This window comes from Malaclemys terrapin, chromosome 4, assembly GCF_027887155.1.
Source record: "Malaclemys terrapin pileata isolate rMalTer1 chromosome 4, rMalTer1.hap1, whole genome shotgun sequence".
Lineage (NCBI taxonomy): Eukaryota > Metazoa > Chordata > Testudines > Emydidae > Malaclemys > Malaclemys terrapin.
The window spans coordinates 22812970-22830567 of NC_071508.1; the positions used below are offsets into that span (position 1 = coordinate 22812970).

General features: G+C 53.2%; 1 protein-coding gene across 1 annotated transcript in view; it reads left to right on the forward strand.

The window, feature by feature from the left end:
- Positions 1-1156, forward strand: part of LOC128835711 (kinesin-like protein KIF21B) — a 57690-nt gene extending 56534 nt beyond the window's left edge. Inside the window, exon 37 of the mRNA XM_054025299.1 lies at positions 1097-1156. Coding sequence (XP_053881274.1) covers positions 1097-1156 — 60 coding nt within the window. The remainder of the gene's footprint in view (positions 1-1096) is intronic.
- Positions 1157-17598: the final 16442 nt, after the last annotated feature.

A 17598-nucleotide genomic window follows, 5' to 3' on the forward strand; every position in this document is an offset into this window, starting at 1 on the left:
TCCCCTCCCAGGTGAACCCCTACCCACTAACCCCACCTCACCTCAGGATAAGGCCACTGCCAGTCACCAGCTAGCCCCCACTCTCTGGGGCAGACTGCAGTATAGGCCACTCATCATCGGCAAGGTTGGGTTCGGACCTGCTGCCTTGGCTTGGGCTGCCCTCTGCAACCCCCAGTACCCCTTGGCCTATTACCAGGCCACAGCCTGGGGCTATCCAGGCTGGAGCTCCCCAGCTCCTCAGCCTTTCCCCAGCCCTGCTCCACTCAGGTATCCTGTCTAGCTCCCTGCAGCCAGGCCCTTCTCTCTCTGTACTCAGAGAGAGACTCTTGAGCGCCTGGCTCCCAGCCTTCTTATACAGGCCAGCTGGGGCCTGATTGGGGCATGGCCCAGCTGTGGCTACTTCCCCAATCAGCCCAGTAGCTTTTCCCTTTGCCCCAGCCCTCTGCCAGGGCTGTTTTAAACCCCTCAGGCAGGAGCGGGGTAGCCACCCTGCTACACACCCCCCACCTCAAGATCCCCTCCACCGGGGGGGTAGGGTGTCTGTCTATCTCTAACGCCCCAGCATTCCTCTCAGCTGGGCCCGCAGGAAATCCCTCTCTGCTCGCAGGCTGTCCAGTGCAAGGAGCAGCTGCTCACTTCCTCCATAGTTTGGGTTCCCATGGTTGCCTTTTCAGCTCCACCATGGGATCCCAGGTTTGTCTGGGGCCTCCCTGCCCCTGACAATCCCCTCTGTGGGGCCCTGGTCGTCACCACCCCCTCCTTCGGGGCAGTCTCAGACCCGGCCCGATCCTCTGGCCTCCCCCTCCATCTCTGGGGGCTAGGCCGCTTTCCCCGGCGCCCCTTGTGGCAGAGGAGGCACAGCCAGTGCTCACCCCTGCCCACCTCAGGGCTAGCCTGGGCCCTGCGAGTTCCGTGAGGGCACTCCCCCTTCTTGTGCCCTGGCTCCCCACAGGCCCAACACAATTGGAGCCCCCATGTTGGCTTCACAGGGGGCACTCGAGTCGGTCCATGGTCTGTCTCTGGCACAGTCCTTCCTTCAGGGCTCGCCTGGGCCCTGTGAGGGCACACCCTCTTCAAGTGTCCTGGTTCCCCACAGGCCCAACAGTTCTTTGACCTTGGCACCGGCCTCCTGCCCAAGGTGTCTGGCCCCCAATGAGGTCCTTGTGCCCTCCCCCGCAGCAGCTGGAGCAGCCTGGCTTGCTGCTCGGCGAGACGGGCCACACGGGCTCTCCAATAATAGTCCTTCATGGTTTTCTCCACCTTCGGTTCTCAAGTCTCTGCATTGGGCAATAGTCCACAGTCCTTGCCTTGGCCCCTTGTGTCACGGGTGGTCCGCTATACCCGCATTCTCCACCATATGTAAGAGTATCTGGACTCACCCCTGCGGCGCCTCCTGCTGGTCGTCCAGGGAATTAGCTCTCCAGCCTCTGGAGCGCCCTCTACAGGCCAGTGATCCGCCTGTCCTATGCACTCAGGCTCCCGTGTCCCTCCCAGGACCCCGGTGCCCCTTGCTCTGGGTGCTGCCCCCTGGCAGTACCCACACACGCTAGGTCTCCCCTCCCAGGGGAACCCCCACCCACTAACCCCACCTCACCTCAGGATAAGGCCACTGCCAGTCACCAGCTAGCCCCCACTCTCTGGGGCAGACTGCAGTATAGGCCACTCATCATCGGCAAGGTTGGGTTCGGACCTGCTGCCTTGGACTAGCCCGGGGCTGCCCTCTGCAACCCCCAGTACCCCTTGGCCTATTACCAGGCCACAGCCTGGGGCTATCCAGGCTGGAGCTTCCCAGCTCCTCAGCCTTTCCCCAGCCCTGCTCCACTCCGGTATCCTGTCTAGCTCCCCGCAGCCAGGCCCTTCTCTCTCTGCACTCAGAGTGAGACTCTTGAGCTCCTGGCTCCCAGCCTTCTTATACAGGCCAGCTGGGGCCTGATTGGGGCATGGCCCAGCTGTGGCTACTTCCCCAATCAGCCCAGTAGCTTTTCCCTTTGCCCCAGCCCTCTTCTAGGGCTGTTTTAAACCTCTCAGGCAGGAGCGGGCTAGCCAACCTGCTACAGTAGGCCTTTATCTAGGCCTGCAGCCTGGGGTTTTGCCCAGAGCCCTCAATCAGGGCGGGGCGGCAATCGAGAAGGGGCTGTGGCCTACAGGCAGGCAGGCAGAGCAACAGAAGGTCCATTTGCCTGGCCACTGATCAGGGTGGGGTAGCAAGCAAGTAGGGGGGCTCTGACCTACAGTCCGGCAGAGCTGTGGCAGTCTAGGGGAGGTTACCTCTCTGGTGGGAGAGTCAGCACAACCGTCTGGCATCCGGATTCAAGTGGGAGCCAGACCAATGCAGGCCTCCTGACAACAAGGTGGGGAGGCTACCACTCCTGACGTTGGGTTGCCGGGGGTAGGGGAACCCAGGCCCTCCCACTCACCTACGTCCCATCCCAGGGCCCTAATAGAAGCGGAGTGGCCTGCCACTGGGTCAGCGGGGAAAATCCAACTGCAACACACTGGCCGGCTTGTAGTCAATGACACAGCTGAATCTGATTTGGCTTCCCTGGGCTCCTTCCTGCACGACCATTCTGTGTGTACATGGGTTCCAGGGTTGTTGTTTGCTTTGGACCACGAAAAAGTTCAAGGAGCTGAGATTACAGAAAAGTCCCATAAAATGTAAAAGGGCTTAAAGCCAATGGGGTTCTCTCTCTCCCTCTTTCTCTCTCCACATACACCACATCTATCTATCTACCCCCATACACCCCCTCTATCTATCTAGCTACATACTCCATAGACTCATAGACTTTAAGGTCAGAAGGGACCATTATGATCATCTGGTCTGACCCCCTGCATGCTGCAGGCCACAAAACCGTCCCTACCCTTCCCTTGACTCTGCTGACGAAGTTCCCAAATCCTGTGTTTTAGTGACTTCAATTGGCAGAGAACCCTCCTGCTAGCGATCCCTGCCCCATGCTGCGGAGGAAGGCGAAAAATCTCCAGGGCCTCAGCCAATCTACCCTGGAGGAAAATTCCTTCCCGACCCCAAATATGGCCATTAGTAATACCCCGAGCATGTAGGCAAGAGTCTCCGGCCTGACCCTTGTTAGCCATTATACTATTTACCTACCATTGCTCGGTATTCCTCAGCTAATATGTTTTATCATTAAACCATTCCCTCCATAAACTTATCTAACTTAATCTCAAAACCAGACAGGTCCCTCGCCCCCACCGTTTCCCTCGGAAGGCCGTTCCAATATTTCACCCCTCTGACGGTCAGAAACCTTCGTCTAATTTCAAGCCTAAACTTCCCCACGGCCAGTTTATATCCATTCGTTCTCGTGTCCACATTAGTACTAAGCTGGAATAATTCCTCTCCCTCCCTTGTATTTATCCCTTTGATATATTTAAAGAGAGCAATCATATCCCCCCTCAGCCTTCGTTTTGTCAGACTAAACAACCCGAGCTCCTCCAGTCTCCTTTCATACGACAGGTTTTCCATTCCTCTGATCATCCTAGTGGCCCTTCTCTGCCCCCGTTCCAATTTGAGTTCATCTTTTTTAAACATGGGAGACCAGAACTGCACACAGTACTCCAAATGAGGTCTCACCAGCTCCTTATACAACGGAAGCAGCACCTCCTTATCCCTACTAGATATGCCTCGCCTAATGCATCCCAAGACCGCATTGGCTTTTTTCACCGCCACGTCACATTGTCGACTCATAGTCATCCTCCGGTCTACAAGAACCCCTAGGTCCTTCTCCTCTTCCGTTACTTCTAACCAATGCGTCCCCAGCTTGTAACTAAAATTGTTGTTAGTCATCCCTAAATGCATCACCTTACACTTTTCACTATTAAATTTCATCCTATTTCTGATACTCCAATTCACAAGCTCATTCAAGTCTCCCTGCAGAATATCCCTATCCTCCTCCGAATTGGCAACGCCTCCCACCTTCGTATCGTCCGCAAACTTTATCAGTCCACTCCTGCAATCGGTTCCGAGGTCAGTTATAAATAGATTAAATAAAATGGGTCCCAAAACCGAACCCTGAGGAACTCCACTGGTAACCTCCCTCCAACCTGACAGTTCACCCTTCAATACCACCCGCTGCATTCTCCCCATTAACCAATTCCTTATCCACCTCTGGATTTTCATATCGATCCCCATCTTTTCCAGTTTAATCAATAATTCCTCATGGGGTACAGTATCAAACGCTTTACTGAAATCCAGGTATATTAGGTCCACCGCATTTCCCTTATCTAATAAGTCCGTTACTTTCTCGAAGAAGGAGATCAGATTCGTTTGGCACGATCTGCCCTTCGTAAAACCATGTTGTAATTTATCGCACTTGCCATTAACCTCAAGGTCCTCAACTACTTTCCCTTTCAGAATTTTCTCCAGCACCTTGCACACTACAGATGTTAAACTAACAGGCCTGTAGTTACCCGGATCACTTTTTTTCCCTTTCTTGAAAATAGGAACCACATTAGCTATTCTCCAGTCTAACGGAACCACCCCCGAGTTTACAGATTCATTAAATATTATCGCTAATGGGCCTGCTATTTCCCGCGCCAATTCCTTCAATATTCTCGGATGAAGATCATCCGGTCCTCCCGACTTAGCACCATTAAGGCATTTGAGTTTTGTTTCTACCTCGGATACGGTAATCCCCCATTCTGTTTGCCCCTCTGTCACGGTGCTAGTATCCCTAATACCTTCATTGGACTCATTAAACACCGATGCAAAATATTCATTGAGATATTGCGCCATGCCTAGATTATCTTTAATCTCCTCTCCGGCTATAGTCTTCAGCGGTCCTACTTCTTCCTTCCCCCCTCTATCTATCCCCATACACCCCATCTATCTATCTATCCCCATATACCACATTTATCTATCTATCTATCTATCCGCATACACCCCATCTATCTATCTATCTATCTATCTATCTATCTATCCCCATACACCCCATCTATCTATCTTCACACTCCCCCTCTATCTATCTATGTATCTATCCGCATACACCCCATCTATCTATCTATCTATCCCCATACACCACATCTATCTATCTATCTACATACTCCCCCTATCTATCTAGAGGGGGAGTATGTAGATAGATAGATAGATGGGGTGTATGCGGATAGATACATAGATAGATAGAGGGGGAGTGTGTAGATAGATAGATGGGGTGTATGGGGATAGATAGATACATAGATAGAGGGGGAGTATGTAGATAGATAGATGGGGTGTTTGGGGATAGATAGAGGGGGAGTATGGGGATAGATAGAGGGGGATGATGTAGCTAGATATGTGTATGGGGATAGATAAATAGATAGAGGAGGTGTATGGGGATAGATAGATGTGGGGGTGTATGGGGTAGATAGATAGATGTGGTGTATGTGGAGAGAGAAAGAGGGAGAGAGAGAACTCCATTCGCTTTAAGCCCTTTTACATTTTATGGGACTTTTCTGTAATCTCAGCTCCTTGAACTTTTTCGTGGTCCAAAGCAAACAACAACCCTGGAACCCATGTACACAGAGAATGGTCGTGTAGGAAGGAGCCCAGGGAAGCCAAATCAGATTCAGCTGTGTCATTGACTACAAGCCGGCCAGTGTGTTGCAGTTGGATTTTCCCCGCTGACCCAGTGGCAGGCCACTCCGCTTCTATTAGGGCCCTGGGATGGGACGTAGGTGAGTGGGAGGGCCTGGGTTCCCCTACCCCCGGCAACCCAACGTCAGGAGTGGTAGCCTCCCCACCTTGTTGTCAGGAGGCCTGCATTGGTCTGGCTCCCACCTGAATCCGGATGCCAGACGGTTGTGCTGACTCTCCCACCAGAGAGGTAACCTCCCCTAGACTGCCACAGCTCTGCCGGACTGTAGGTCAGAGCCCCCCTACTTGCTTGCTGCCCCACCCTGATCAGTGGCCAGGCAAATGGACCTTCTGTTGCTCTGCCTGCCTGCCTGTAGGCCACAGCCCCTTCTCGATTGCTGCCCTGCCCTGATTGAGGGCCCTGGGCAAACAGACTCTCTACCATTACTTGGCCTGACTGCAGGCTAGAACCATTAACACTGAGCTACTTTTCCCCTGAACCAAGGTACCCGGAAGTATCATAGCAAAGGGCGTGGTCTCCCGCCCAGACGGACGGGGAGGGAGCCGTGAATCCCTTACAGTCTCTCTTTCTACTCATTCATACTTTTTCTCTAAATATGTCAAAACACAGGCACACAACCTTCCCCCGGCCAAACACAGAAAAATAATACAAAATAAATTTTCAAAATGGCAGACGGCACCAAAAACATACACGATTGGAAATGGGGATGGAGGGCGGGACGTAAATGCTACACAGTGCATGGAAACCTATCAAAAAGTACATGGTGATGAAAGCTATCGAGCAGTTAACTACTCACATGGCTGCGCAGAGCAGGCGGCCAATGGGGAAGAAGCCATGGTCTGGCACGAAGCTCCCAGGGAAGGGAGGCTGGCTTTTCCCAGAGCTAGGGCAGCTGGGCAGCTTCAATGACCGGGCTCTCCTTAGTGCACATTGTTCTTATCCTATGAAAGCATGTCCACAGGCTGCTGTGGGCTGGCGGGTGGTTCTTGAACGCCTCCAGGATGAAGATGGTCTGAGAAGCCAGGCTTTGGACCGAGGAGTTGCTGTCCTGCTGCAAGCCTTTGAGGTCTAAGATTGAAAGGAAGGAAATGGAGGTCAGAGCCACAGAGCTCTGGAGAGCCCCAGCAAACCAAGCCAGCGCTGTACCTCTCGGCCTGTGACAAGGAGACAGCAGGCTGGGAGGCGGGAGGCAGGGGACTAGCAGGAACAACCAGCAACCTTCACTAAACATCCCTGCTGCCCTCCACAAATGAGGGAGCCTCCAGACAGAGGCAAGAAGTCCCAATGAACCCCATTTACTCACTATTTCTAGGACTGCCCCATCCCTGCAGTATCTGAGCACCTCATCCCTGCCTGTATTTACCCTCCGCCTTCCCCCCAATGCACAGATGGGCACTTAGGTCCAGAGAGGGGGAGAGTCATAAAGGGGGCTTGGACATTGTTAGGCTATGCCTAACTTTAGGTGCCCTGCTGCCATCCAGGAAATGCCGAGGAGGGAGCTCAGCTATTCTCTAGCTCTGGTTGGGAGGCCCAGCTGTGAACCTGCTCTGGGAGTGAGAAGCCTGAGCTATATCACTCCCCCCCCACCATTCGCCAACAAATGTGGAGATGCTGCTCTGCCCTGCGCTGCCCAGGGGTCCGGGCACGCAGCAAGGAGGTAGGTGACCGGACGTCACCTCTGCCTCATTTGGAGCAGTGGCTTCACCCCAGGCACCCCACGTGGAGGTGACTGCTCCAAACACTGGGCTAGTGAGTGCAAGGGGGGAGGCAGCACCCCACCTCGGCTGTGTTTGGGGGGGGGCAATCATCTCTGAAGGCCAGCCAGCTTGGGGATCTGCCAGGCCGCAACTCTGAGGTCAGGGCTAAGTGCCTGGCACATGCCAACCAGCAGACACGACAGGGTGAGGGGGCAGCTGATCAGGGGTTTGGGGATCTACATTTTGCATCCCTTTGTGGCTCTCGCCCGAGATCATGCTGCTGGCGTCGGAGATTGAACCCAGCCCACGGCCCTGGGCCGTTCATCCCCCTAGCGCTCAGTGCTCAAAGCAGGTACCACCCACCGTTGCAGATGGCATCCAGCTTGTCCTGGCTCCTCTGGTCCAGCTGCCGGGCAGCGAGCCCTACACATACAAACAGCTCGTAACATCCCCGCATCCCCAGCGAGGGTGTCAAATGTCACCCTCCAAGCAACCCCTCGCTTCCCCCGCCCCTCGCTGGCCAGGACGGTGCTCCCGAGTCCCCAGGGCAAAGGGTGAGTCCCCAGGGATGGTTACAGGGCTGGTTGCCAAAGGAGAGCACAGCACCTTGAGGGTTCACTACCAAGAGCCCATGGTGGGGTATGGGGGGGGGGATGGGGACTGCATGGGGAGCAGTGGGGTTAGAGGGGGCCCATCAGCCGATCAGGGCAGTTTGGGGTGAGCTTGCTCCTGCGGACTTCTGACACCCTTGATCCTGCATTGGACAATCAGGAGCCCAAGGGTTACTTCTCGCTGCTGGCAGGGACTGAGGAGAGCCTGGGACCGGATCCAGCCCCCCTGTTAAAGGGACCCCTGCGCTGTGGTTACCTATGAACCTGATGGCCGCTTGTCTAAGTGGAGTCTGTGGGTTCTCCAGAAAGGCCATGGTCTGGCACAGAAAGTTGTTGGCTCTCCCCTTGTAGCGCGTCAGCTAGGACCAGAACAAGGGAGCACAAGGTTATTAAAGGCCTTTCCGTCCCGCAGGCCGGGTTCCAGGTGTGTGGAGCGCACGTCCTGTTTTCACCCCTCTTTCCTGTGCCGGGGGGATCACGCAGAGGGACTACACCCAGGGCCAGGAGTGGTCCCAGGGCTGGGGCTCAGTGTGGGCACAGAGCCGGGCAATGGGGGGTGCCCTATCCACCGATTCCCCCGCTCCTACCACGAGGGCTGCGCAGTGAATGACCTGAGGGCTCCCTCACCAGGCAGTCACAGCTTTGCCAGGTATCCTTGCGCTGGATGAAGCCACCAAGCTGGTGCCACTTCAGGAATTCTGCCGCACTGCTGAGGGTGTCCCAACACACCTGCAAAACAAGTGGGGCCAGGGCGAGCCGGCCACGGTTACGGGAGCTGGAAGCCACTAGCCTCGTTACCCGGAGGCGGGGAGACCGTGCATGCTGAACGCTTCCCGGCACCAGGTTGCTTGCGGAAGGGCGGTGGTGTGGCTAAGGCAATAGCTGGAGACCTGACTCAATTCCCAGCTCTCCCTGCAGGAACTCAGGCAAGTTGCTTAGGCCCAGGGCTGCAAAGGGATTTAGGTGCCTAATGCCTATGGGTGATCAATACTTTTGAGGCGCTAGGCCTCATGCTGTGCCTCAGTTCCCCACCTCATGGTGGGTAGGAGGGTGAATTGATTAGTGCTGGTGGCATTTGGCTCCCAAGTGATGGTGGCCATGAGCGCTAGCATGTGCAGAGACACCTGGGGCGGGGAGTGGGGGGGCGGCTTGGGCATCTCATGTCTAGTACGGGCTGTCCGGGCCGCTTGGCCAAGGGCACACTGGGTCCTGCGCACCATCTGGAGACTGGGTAGCTCTGCTCCTGGTAGGGGCCATGGCCAGGGTTGTGCTCTTCCCACCAGCACAGCCAGGGAATGTGCGGAGGCCAGTGGCTGTAGGAGTGGTGAGGCGACCCCTCCCCCCACCCAATCTCTCAGCCTGGCTGCAGGGGGGGAGTGTTGGGCTCAGAGGATGCAGGGAAGACTCAGCAGTTGGGTGGGGCGCCATGGTCATGGCGCTACTGCACTCAACGTTCAAGTGATTTTGAGCGCCTGACTGTCACAGCACTGAGCACCTGCCCTCTGTCAGCGAGACCCTTTAAAGAGGGGGTGTCACATGCTGCCCCCTCAAAACAAATTACTGGTCACTCTGTAACGGTATCCGCTGCAGGCTCCAGCTCGTGGTCTCACCTGGGACACGTTGGGACGCTCATCATGCACGAGGAGGAGCAGCGGGACCAGGCTCTGGAGCACATGCGCCTTCATCCGCCTCCTGTCGAGCCCCCTTACAAGCTCCAGCAGGTGTTTAAAGAGGGTGATGGAGAGCACCCGGAGCCTGCTGGTCACCTGCAAGAGACGACGTGGGGAGGAGACGCTGTGACAGTCATTCTCACCCAGCGGGGCGAGCGCTCACTGTGCCAGAGATGTCTGCCCTGCAGGGGGTATTGGTAACTCACCCCCAGCCATACAGCCACAGCTGGGGCCAGAGTCTCATGGGCATAGCGCAATTGAAGGCAATCGAGATGCAGATTTTCACCAGTTGAGGGGCTGGCCTGGTAACTTCTTGGCCAGGGAGAGCAGTAAGGTGGGGTGAGACTGCCCCTGGGCTCTCACAGCCAGCTCTGGGCACACTGACATCAGCACACACCTGTGTCAGCCAAGGGGGAATGCTCAGGGCAGAGCAGTGCCAGGACAGGGGCGGCAGAGAGGGAGTGATGAGGAAAGATTCAAAGAGCGAAGGAGGGGGTGTAGTTTGTCCTCCCGCTTTGCGGGCCCAGCTCACACTGCTCTTGACCCACAGCGGCCCTCGAGCCAGGCCAAGGGGGCCAAGCGTGGGGGGCAAATTCCTACACTGGTGTTTGTTCAAGCCACGCACAGGGACCTGGGGTGGATTTAACCCAGGGCCAAGGAGTGGTAAATGTGCAGGAGTTCCCAGATAGGGGGCCTTGGAAGCCATGACTGGAAGCCACCCAGCCTCCAGGGGCTCGGAGTGGGCTGAGGGTTGCCCCACTCCTGTGCATGGGTTTTTTGTTAACTCAGAGCCAGCCCCGCTTGGTCACATGGTGCTGCTGGGCCCCCGCCCTGCATGGCTGCTGGCAGAGCTGAACCAGTCCAGTGACCAGGGAGGCTGGGCGAGCTGTGCCAAGCAGGGAGAACCAGGAGCAATAGATGGATGCTGTAGGGAGGGGCCACTGCTTTCTGGGAGGTGAGGCTGAGGGGGCAGCCTGGGGACGGGGTGACTTGAGCTGTTCTGGGAGTGGCTGAACCTTTAAACGGTGACTCCCAATCAGCAGTTACATGTCACCTCCGGGCACCAGGTTCTAGACAAGGCAGTTCTCTGCGTGACATCTGTTGTAAAAGTGTTCATAAGTTCACCTCACCTCAGTCCCTGGAAAAATCATGGAGCAGGTCCTCAAGGAATCAATTATGAAACACTTAGAGGAGAGGAAAGTGATCAGGAACAGTCAGCATGGATTCACCAAGGGGAAGTCGTGCCTGACTAACCTAATTGCCTTCTATGAGGAGATAACTGGCTCTGTGGATGAGGGGAAAGCAGTGGATGTGTTATTCCTTGACTTTAGCAAAGCTTTTGATATGGTCTCCCACAGTATTCTTGCCGCCAAGTTAAAGAAGTATGGGCTGGATGAACGGACTGTAAGGTGGATAGAAAGCTGGCTAGATCGTCGGGCTCACGGGATAGTGATCAATGGCTCCATGTCTAGTTGGCAGCCGGTTTCAAGCGGAGTGCCCTAAGGGTCGGTCCTGGGGCCAGTTTTGTTTAATATCTTTATTAATGACCTGGAGGATGGTGTGGACTGCACTCTCAGCGAGTTTGCAGATGACGCTAAACTGGGAGGCGTGGTAGATACGCTGGAGGGTAGGGATCAGATACAGAGGGACCTAGACAAATTGGAGGATTGGGCCAAAAGAAACCTGATGAGGTTCAACAAGGACAAGTGCAGAGTCCTGCACTTAGCATGGAAGAATCCTATGCACTGCTACAGACTAGGGACCGAATGGCTAGGTAGCAGTTCTGCAGAAAAGGACCTAGGGGTCACAGTGGACGAGAAGCTGGATATGAGTCAACAGTGTGCTCTTGTTGCCAAGAAGGCTAATGGCATTTTGGGTTGTATAAGTAGGGGCATTGTCAGCAGATCGAGGGATGTGATCATTCCCCTTTATGCGACATTGGTGAGGCCTCATCTGGAGTACTGTGTCCAGTTTTGGGCCCCACACTACAAGAAGGATGTGGAAATATTGGAAAGAGTCCAGCGGAGGGCAACAAAAATGATTAGGGGTCTGGAGCACATGACTTATGAGGAGAGGCTGAGGGAACTGGGATTGTTTATTCTCCAGAAGAGAAGAATGAAGGGGGGGATTTGATAGCTGCTTTCAACTACCTGAAGGGGGGTTCCAAAGAGGATGGAGCTCGGCTGTTCTCAGTGGTGGCAGTTGACAGAACAAGGAGCAATGGTCTCAAGTTGCAGTGGGGGAGGTCTAGGTTGGATATTAGGAAACACTATTTCACTAGGAGGGTGGTGAAGCACTGGAATGCTTTACCTAGGGATGTGGTGGAATCTCCTTCCTTGGAGGTTTTTAAGGCCCGGGTTGACAAAGCCCTGGCTGGGATGATTTAGTTGGGAATTGGTCCTGCTTTGAGCAGAGGGTTGGACTAGATGACCTCCTGAGGTCCCTTCCAACCCTGATATTCTATGATTCTTTTAGCCTGTTTATCTGATTTGGCTGCGCTCTTCCTGTCTGGCCACTTCGTAGTAGGTTCTTGGAACAGTAGTTCTGAGTTGTCTTTCCATGAGGAGTTGTGCTAGACTAGATGCAGGAGCTGCTGTTGGTGTTGATCTGTAATTCAGAGGAGCAAGGAATGGATCTTCCTGCTGTCAGATGTTTTTGGCTGTCTGCGCAGCTCTCTCAGCCTCTCCATTCGCTTGTGAGTAATTTGGGCTGCCAGTGATATGAGCAAAATCATATTTCATTCAGACTGACTTAAATTCTGCTGCAGTGAATTGTGGGACATTGTCCATCACTAGTTGTTCTGGATACAGAAATGAGCAAACGTACACTTCAGTTTCTCAATAACACTGCAACATGTTATGTCTTTCAAGTACATTATTTCTATATAGCTGGAAAAGTAGTCCACAATGACCTGGCAATGATGTCCTCTGAATTCACAAAAATCTGCAGCTAGTCTTTCCCAGTTCTCTCTCTTGTAGAGGTGGTTGTTCACTGGTTCAGCATTGCCTCTTAAGTTGATTTGGACTAGATCACCTTTCAAAAGCCCAATAGCATCAGATCCTCAAGTTCTTCCATCTTTCTCACTAGGCCCATCATGGCTGCTACACTGCAGCTGAGAAGGTTGTTGGTCTTTGATCTCATACACACGGAACGCAAAGCTTTTGTCTTTGTAAATTGGTTCGGTGCCCATGCAGTTCAAAATCCCTTCAGGGAGGGTCAGAACTGTGTGACATCAGCTCTCGAGTCAACTTTAAAGTCAATAGTCTTGCTTTGAATATTCAATGTCACTCTCCAGGCGGGCGCCATGTCATCACAAGTGATAGATCCCAGAATCAATGGGTCTTGATTGTCTGCAATATGAGTCAACTCCCTGACTGCTTCAGTGCAACGAACAGCTGCAAAATGTCCATATTTCAGGCATTTATTACAGCATGCGCCTCTGGCTGGACATGTATCATCCCTTGGGATATGACTTTTCCACACCTTGTGCATGTAGACTGGCATTTGTCCCTCTTAGCCTGCGAATTCTCTCTCCTTACCTCAGGGATTTTATGAGAAAGACTTTTAACACTTAAGTGTCTGTTTGTAGCTTTTAAGCTAGTTGCAGGTTTTTCAATTTGCTTTTGCCTGTTGTTTGACTAATTCTGACTCTTGCTAGCTGTATAGCTGTGGGTAGAGTTAAATCTCTCTTCGGCAGTAGCTACTGTGAAAGGTTTTTAGCAGTGTTGTTATAGCTGTGACAGTCCCAGGATATTAGAGGTAGGTGAGGGAATATCATTTAGACCTCACCTGGCTTGTCTCTATGAAAGGTTTTTATCTTTTAACCCAATAACCAGCCTGTTTCTGAAATTTTCATGTTTTACATTCCCCAAATCACAGTTTTCAGCCAGGGGATGCAGAGGTCTTCTAAAACTTTCAACATTTTCCCCTGGTTCTTGAATTCTTTGCTGAAAACATGCTCTTTAATAAACCACATTTCCCTCGGTTATAAAGTGTGCATCAATCCTAACCACAACCCTTGCATAGTTGTCTTTGTGATGGTCTTCAGTAAAGTCAAAGGAGGTAAAGATATGCTCTGCGTGCTTCTCCATAGCCTAAATTAAAGACAATACCTGTATATCCCCAGTTCCTTTGTGCAGCTTGTTTGCAATGCAAAATCGTGCCAAACATTGTTTCCAGTCTGTCCATTGTGAAGGGTTATGAAAGGTGACGTTCTCTGGGGAATCAGAGTGGGGCATGTTGATGAGGTCCTGCAAACTTCGTTGCTGTTCCTTCCGTCTGCAACCTGTGTTGCTGTTTTCCTTTGGTTTCTGTTCTTAGTTTACTCCTGTCACCATATCACGTTCTGTACCAGATATGTACTGCCTACAGAGCTTGTTTACACACACCAGATGGACAGTGCTTAATTTGTAATGAAAGAGGTGCTGGGGCTCAAGCAATTTTTTTACAATCATAACTGATGCAGCAAGCCCAGAGGTGTCAGGGCTAAGCCCTGGCAAGCCCTGGCACAAGTTGAGCACTGCAGCTGGGTTCACCATAAGAACCGTTAATGCTCTGCTGGATACAGCTGAGGTTCATTTAAATAAGGTATTTTAAAGAGCGTCACCTAGTAGTCGAACAGTATCATACAGGGTAACATGCCATTACACAGGTAGCCTGGCTTGTTTGCTAGACTCCATCCCATGTTAATCTTACTAGCCAGCTGCTCCTGCCCCCGGTGTCAGCTCAGAGCAGCCGGGCAGGCTCTGCACAAAACTTATGGGAGCGGTCTGGGGGCATCAGAGCTGCACTGCAGTGGGCATAGGCAGATGTTGAATTGGCACCTCACTGGTCTTCCCTCCAGTTGTTGAGGCCTATTTGCCTTTCCCTGGTGATGGGCGTTGTGTTCATTAACGCTTTTGGATTTAACACCCCCCCCATAAAGAACCTGTTCTGTTCCCCCCGGGCCCGAGAGAGGTTTGGTTTAAAGGGCTCGCCCCAGGGCGAGATCCTGCAGCTGGGGTCCAGGAGACCCTGGGAACAGCTTGAGCCGGGCCTGTGCCACTACTAAATAAAGAGCGGCAGGGTCCCAGCAGAGTTCGGCAGGGCTGAGGGTAGTATTTAGTGTTGTGAAAGCTGGGGAGGTGGGTGGACGCTCCAGGAGCCCCCACTGGGGGGTTACCCCTAGAAGGCAGTAATGGATGGGCCCCTTTCTCCTGCCCACTTGCTGGATCTCACCATCCAGTGGGGGACTGGACATCAGTCTGGTGAACGTGCCGGCGGGGGCTAGTTTGTGGTTATGAAAGACCTGGGGAGAACTAGGCCCTCCTTTGACGCTGCGCTGCCATGAGAACGAAGGGGAGAGGAAAGGGTGGTAGCTGCAGAACCTACAAACGGAGCCGTTTCCTTATGGAGCTCCCAGGCCAGCTGTGGGATTCCTGGCCAGGGAGAGGAGGGGCAGGATTTTCACCAGGGTACCATCACTTGTCACCCTGGAAGCCAGCAAGAGCATTGCAGCACCCTGTGCTGCAGAGGCCCCCTCACTGCATGCAGACTCAGGAATGCATGTCCTTCCACAAGGGGAGCCTTGTCCCCAGGCTGCCCTGATCCTTGTCAGCAGGCCTGCAGGACACAAGGGTTCCCATCCTTTCTGCCATACGCTCTGATGGAGAGTGGGTAGCAGAGGAAGGCGGGAATGGGCTCACGTCATTTACAACAATCCTTTTTCTGGCTAGGACCATACACAGGCCCTGCTAGCCCACCCGCCAGCCCCCATTCACAGGTCCGCAGTTTGAACGGTCTCCCATGGGCCACCAGGCCTTACATCATCAATGAAAGGCAGGAGTTTCTCAGCCACTTGCACAGCCGCGCGGCTGGCGCTCTGCCTGTCCATGCCGGCAAGGATGTTTTTCAGCACGGTGATGGCCTCGGCGATGATGTCCCTGTCTACCTCCTGTAGTTGCTCCAGGACCTCTGGCAGCAGACGCTGGAGTTTCCCCACCTGCGTGAAATGAGGAGCTGCTTTACAAAACACCCTCCAGTGACCCACAAGCCATTTCCAAAACAACGTCCACCTCCCCTGCAGACAGAGGCATGGGAACTAAGGGGGTGCTGCAGCACTCCCAGGTTTTACACGGGGCTCTGCTCCTGGCCCCGCTCACAGGTCCCAGCTGCCAGCCCTGCGCCAACCCCCATCTGTGGCCCCAGCCTCGGTCCCCTTGCTCCATCCACCTCCCCCGCCCCCGGCTCCTGGAGCCATGCCCTGCTCCTGAGCCCAGCTCTAGGGGTGGCAGGGGGTGTGGGCAGGGGTAAGTGAGGGTGCAGCACCTCCACTATAAAAAGTCTTCCAGCGCCCCTGCCTCCAGGTGACATGTTAGAACCTCAAAGCCTTTGCACAGCCAGCTAGGATCACGGGCAGCAGGGCCGGCTACCTGCAACATAAGCAGCTGCTTCCTTGTACCCCAGATCTCAGGGGATGGTATTTATTAGCGGGTATCATCTGTGGAAAGTTCCCTGCACAACACATTGACCCCAAATAAATCAAGTCTATTATTGTTATAGGGGTTCAAATAGCACCTCGAGGGCCTATCTGCAATCAGGGCTTGTGCTGGGGGATTTCCAGGCACAGTAAGAGACGTCCCCTGCCCTAGAGCTTACAGGCTAGGCACACAAAGGAAGGATTTCTATCCCCATTGTACAGACATGGAACTCAGGCACAGAGAGGCTACGTGACTCGCCCATGGTCACCCAGGGAGTCTGGAAGAGCCAGGAACCGAACCTGGGTTCTCCCGAGTCCCTGTCCTTACAGCCCAGCCTAGAGGAGGGAGCCAATTTTGCACACGAGTTCTAGGGTTGGTCTGTTACTAAAAGCCAGATTCAATCATTTCTGTATTTGGTTTTTGAACCTTTCAAAGACAGCCCCACAAAACATTTTTGGAGAGGGTCCAGAGAAGAGCTTGAGAACATGACCTATGAAGGAAGGCTGAAAGAATTGTGTTTGTTTAGTTTGAAAAAGAGAAGACTGAGAGGGGACATGATAGCAGTTTTCAGGTATCTAAAAGAGTGTCATAAGGAGGAGGGAGAAAACTTGTTCACCTTAGTCTCTAAGGATAGAACAAGAAGCAATGGGCTTAAACTGCAGCAAGGGAGGTTTAGGTTGGACATTAGGAAAAAATTCCTAACTGTTAGGGTGGTTAAACACTGGAATAAATTGCCTAGGGAGGTTGTGGAATCTCCATCTCTGGAGGTATTTAAGAGTAGGTTAGATAACTGTCTATCAGGGATGGTCTAGGCAATATTTGATCCTGCCATGAGGGCAGGGAACTGGACTCGATGACCTCTCGAGGTCCCTTCCAGTCCTAGAATCTATGAATCTATGAAAATCTCAACCGGCATCAGGGAAAAAAATGTGTCAAATACAGGCTAACCGGTTCCGGAAGAAAAAATGAACCACAAGCAAGTGAAAACCAGGCTGAGGCGCATGGAACGATGGGAATGGTGTATGACAAAGAATTACAGTCACGCCCTCTCCATGTCTGATAGAATCGTAGTCCGGGTTTAATAAACCGGACTGACCCGCTATTCTCAAGGTAAGTAAATTATCATTAGTGAGAGTTGCCTTCAGATTGTCTCCTCTTTACCAGGCTGCCAGATCTGTGTATTTAAGCCCCAAGGGTTTTCTCTGCCTTCACTATACTGTGTGTATCAAACTTGTTATGAGATCTTAGCAGCAAAAGGCCCCTGTAGAGCTCTTCAGAGGAGCAAGTGCTGCGGGACAGAGCTGTGACATCAACAGTTAAAACCTATGAGGCTTTAAAAGGGGATTTGTAGGAAAAAATGGTTCCTAATTGAAGCGAAATGGCTCTGTCTGGGCGTCCCTGATCACTGGTGTCGCCAGCATTCCCTGGGGTCTAGAGTCCACAGCTCTGCTGCTAATCTAGTGCTAGGGTTCTTTGGATCACAGAGACCCCAGACACAATCAGGCCCGGCAGTGCCAGGTACTGCACACACCCAGAGACACACCCCGCAGGAGCCAGGCTTGGAGACTTGTCCAAGG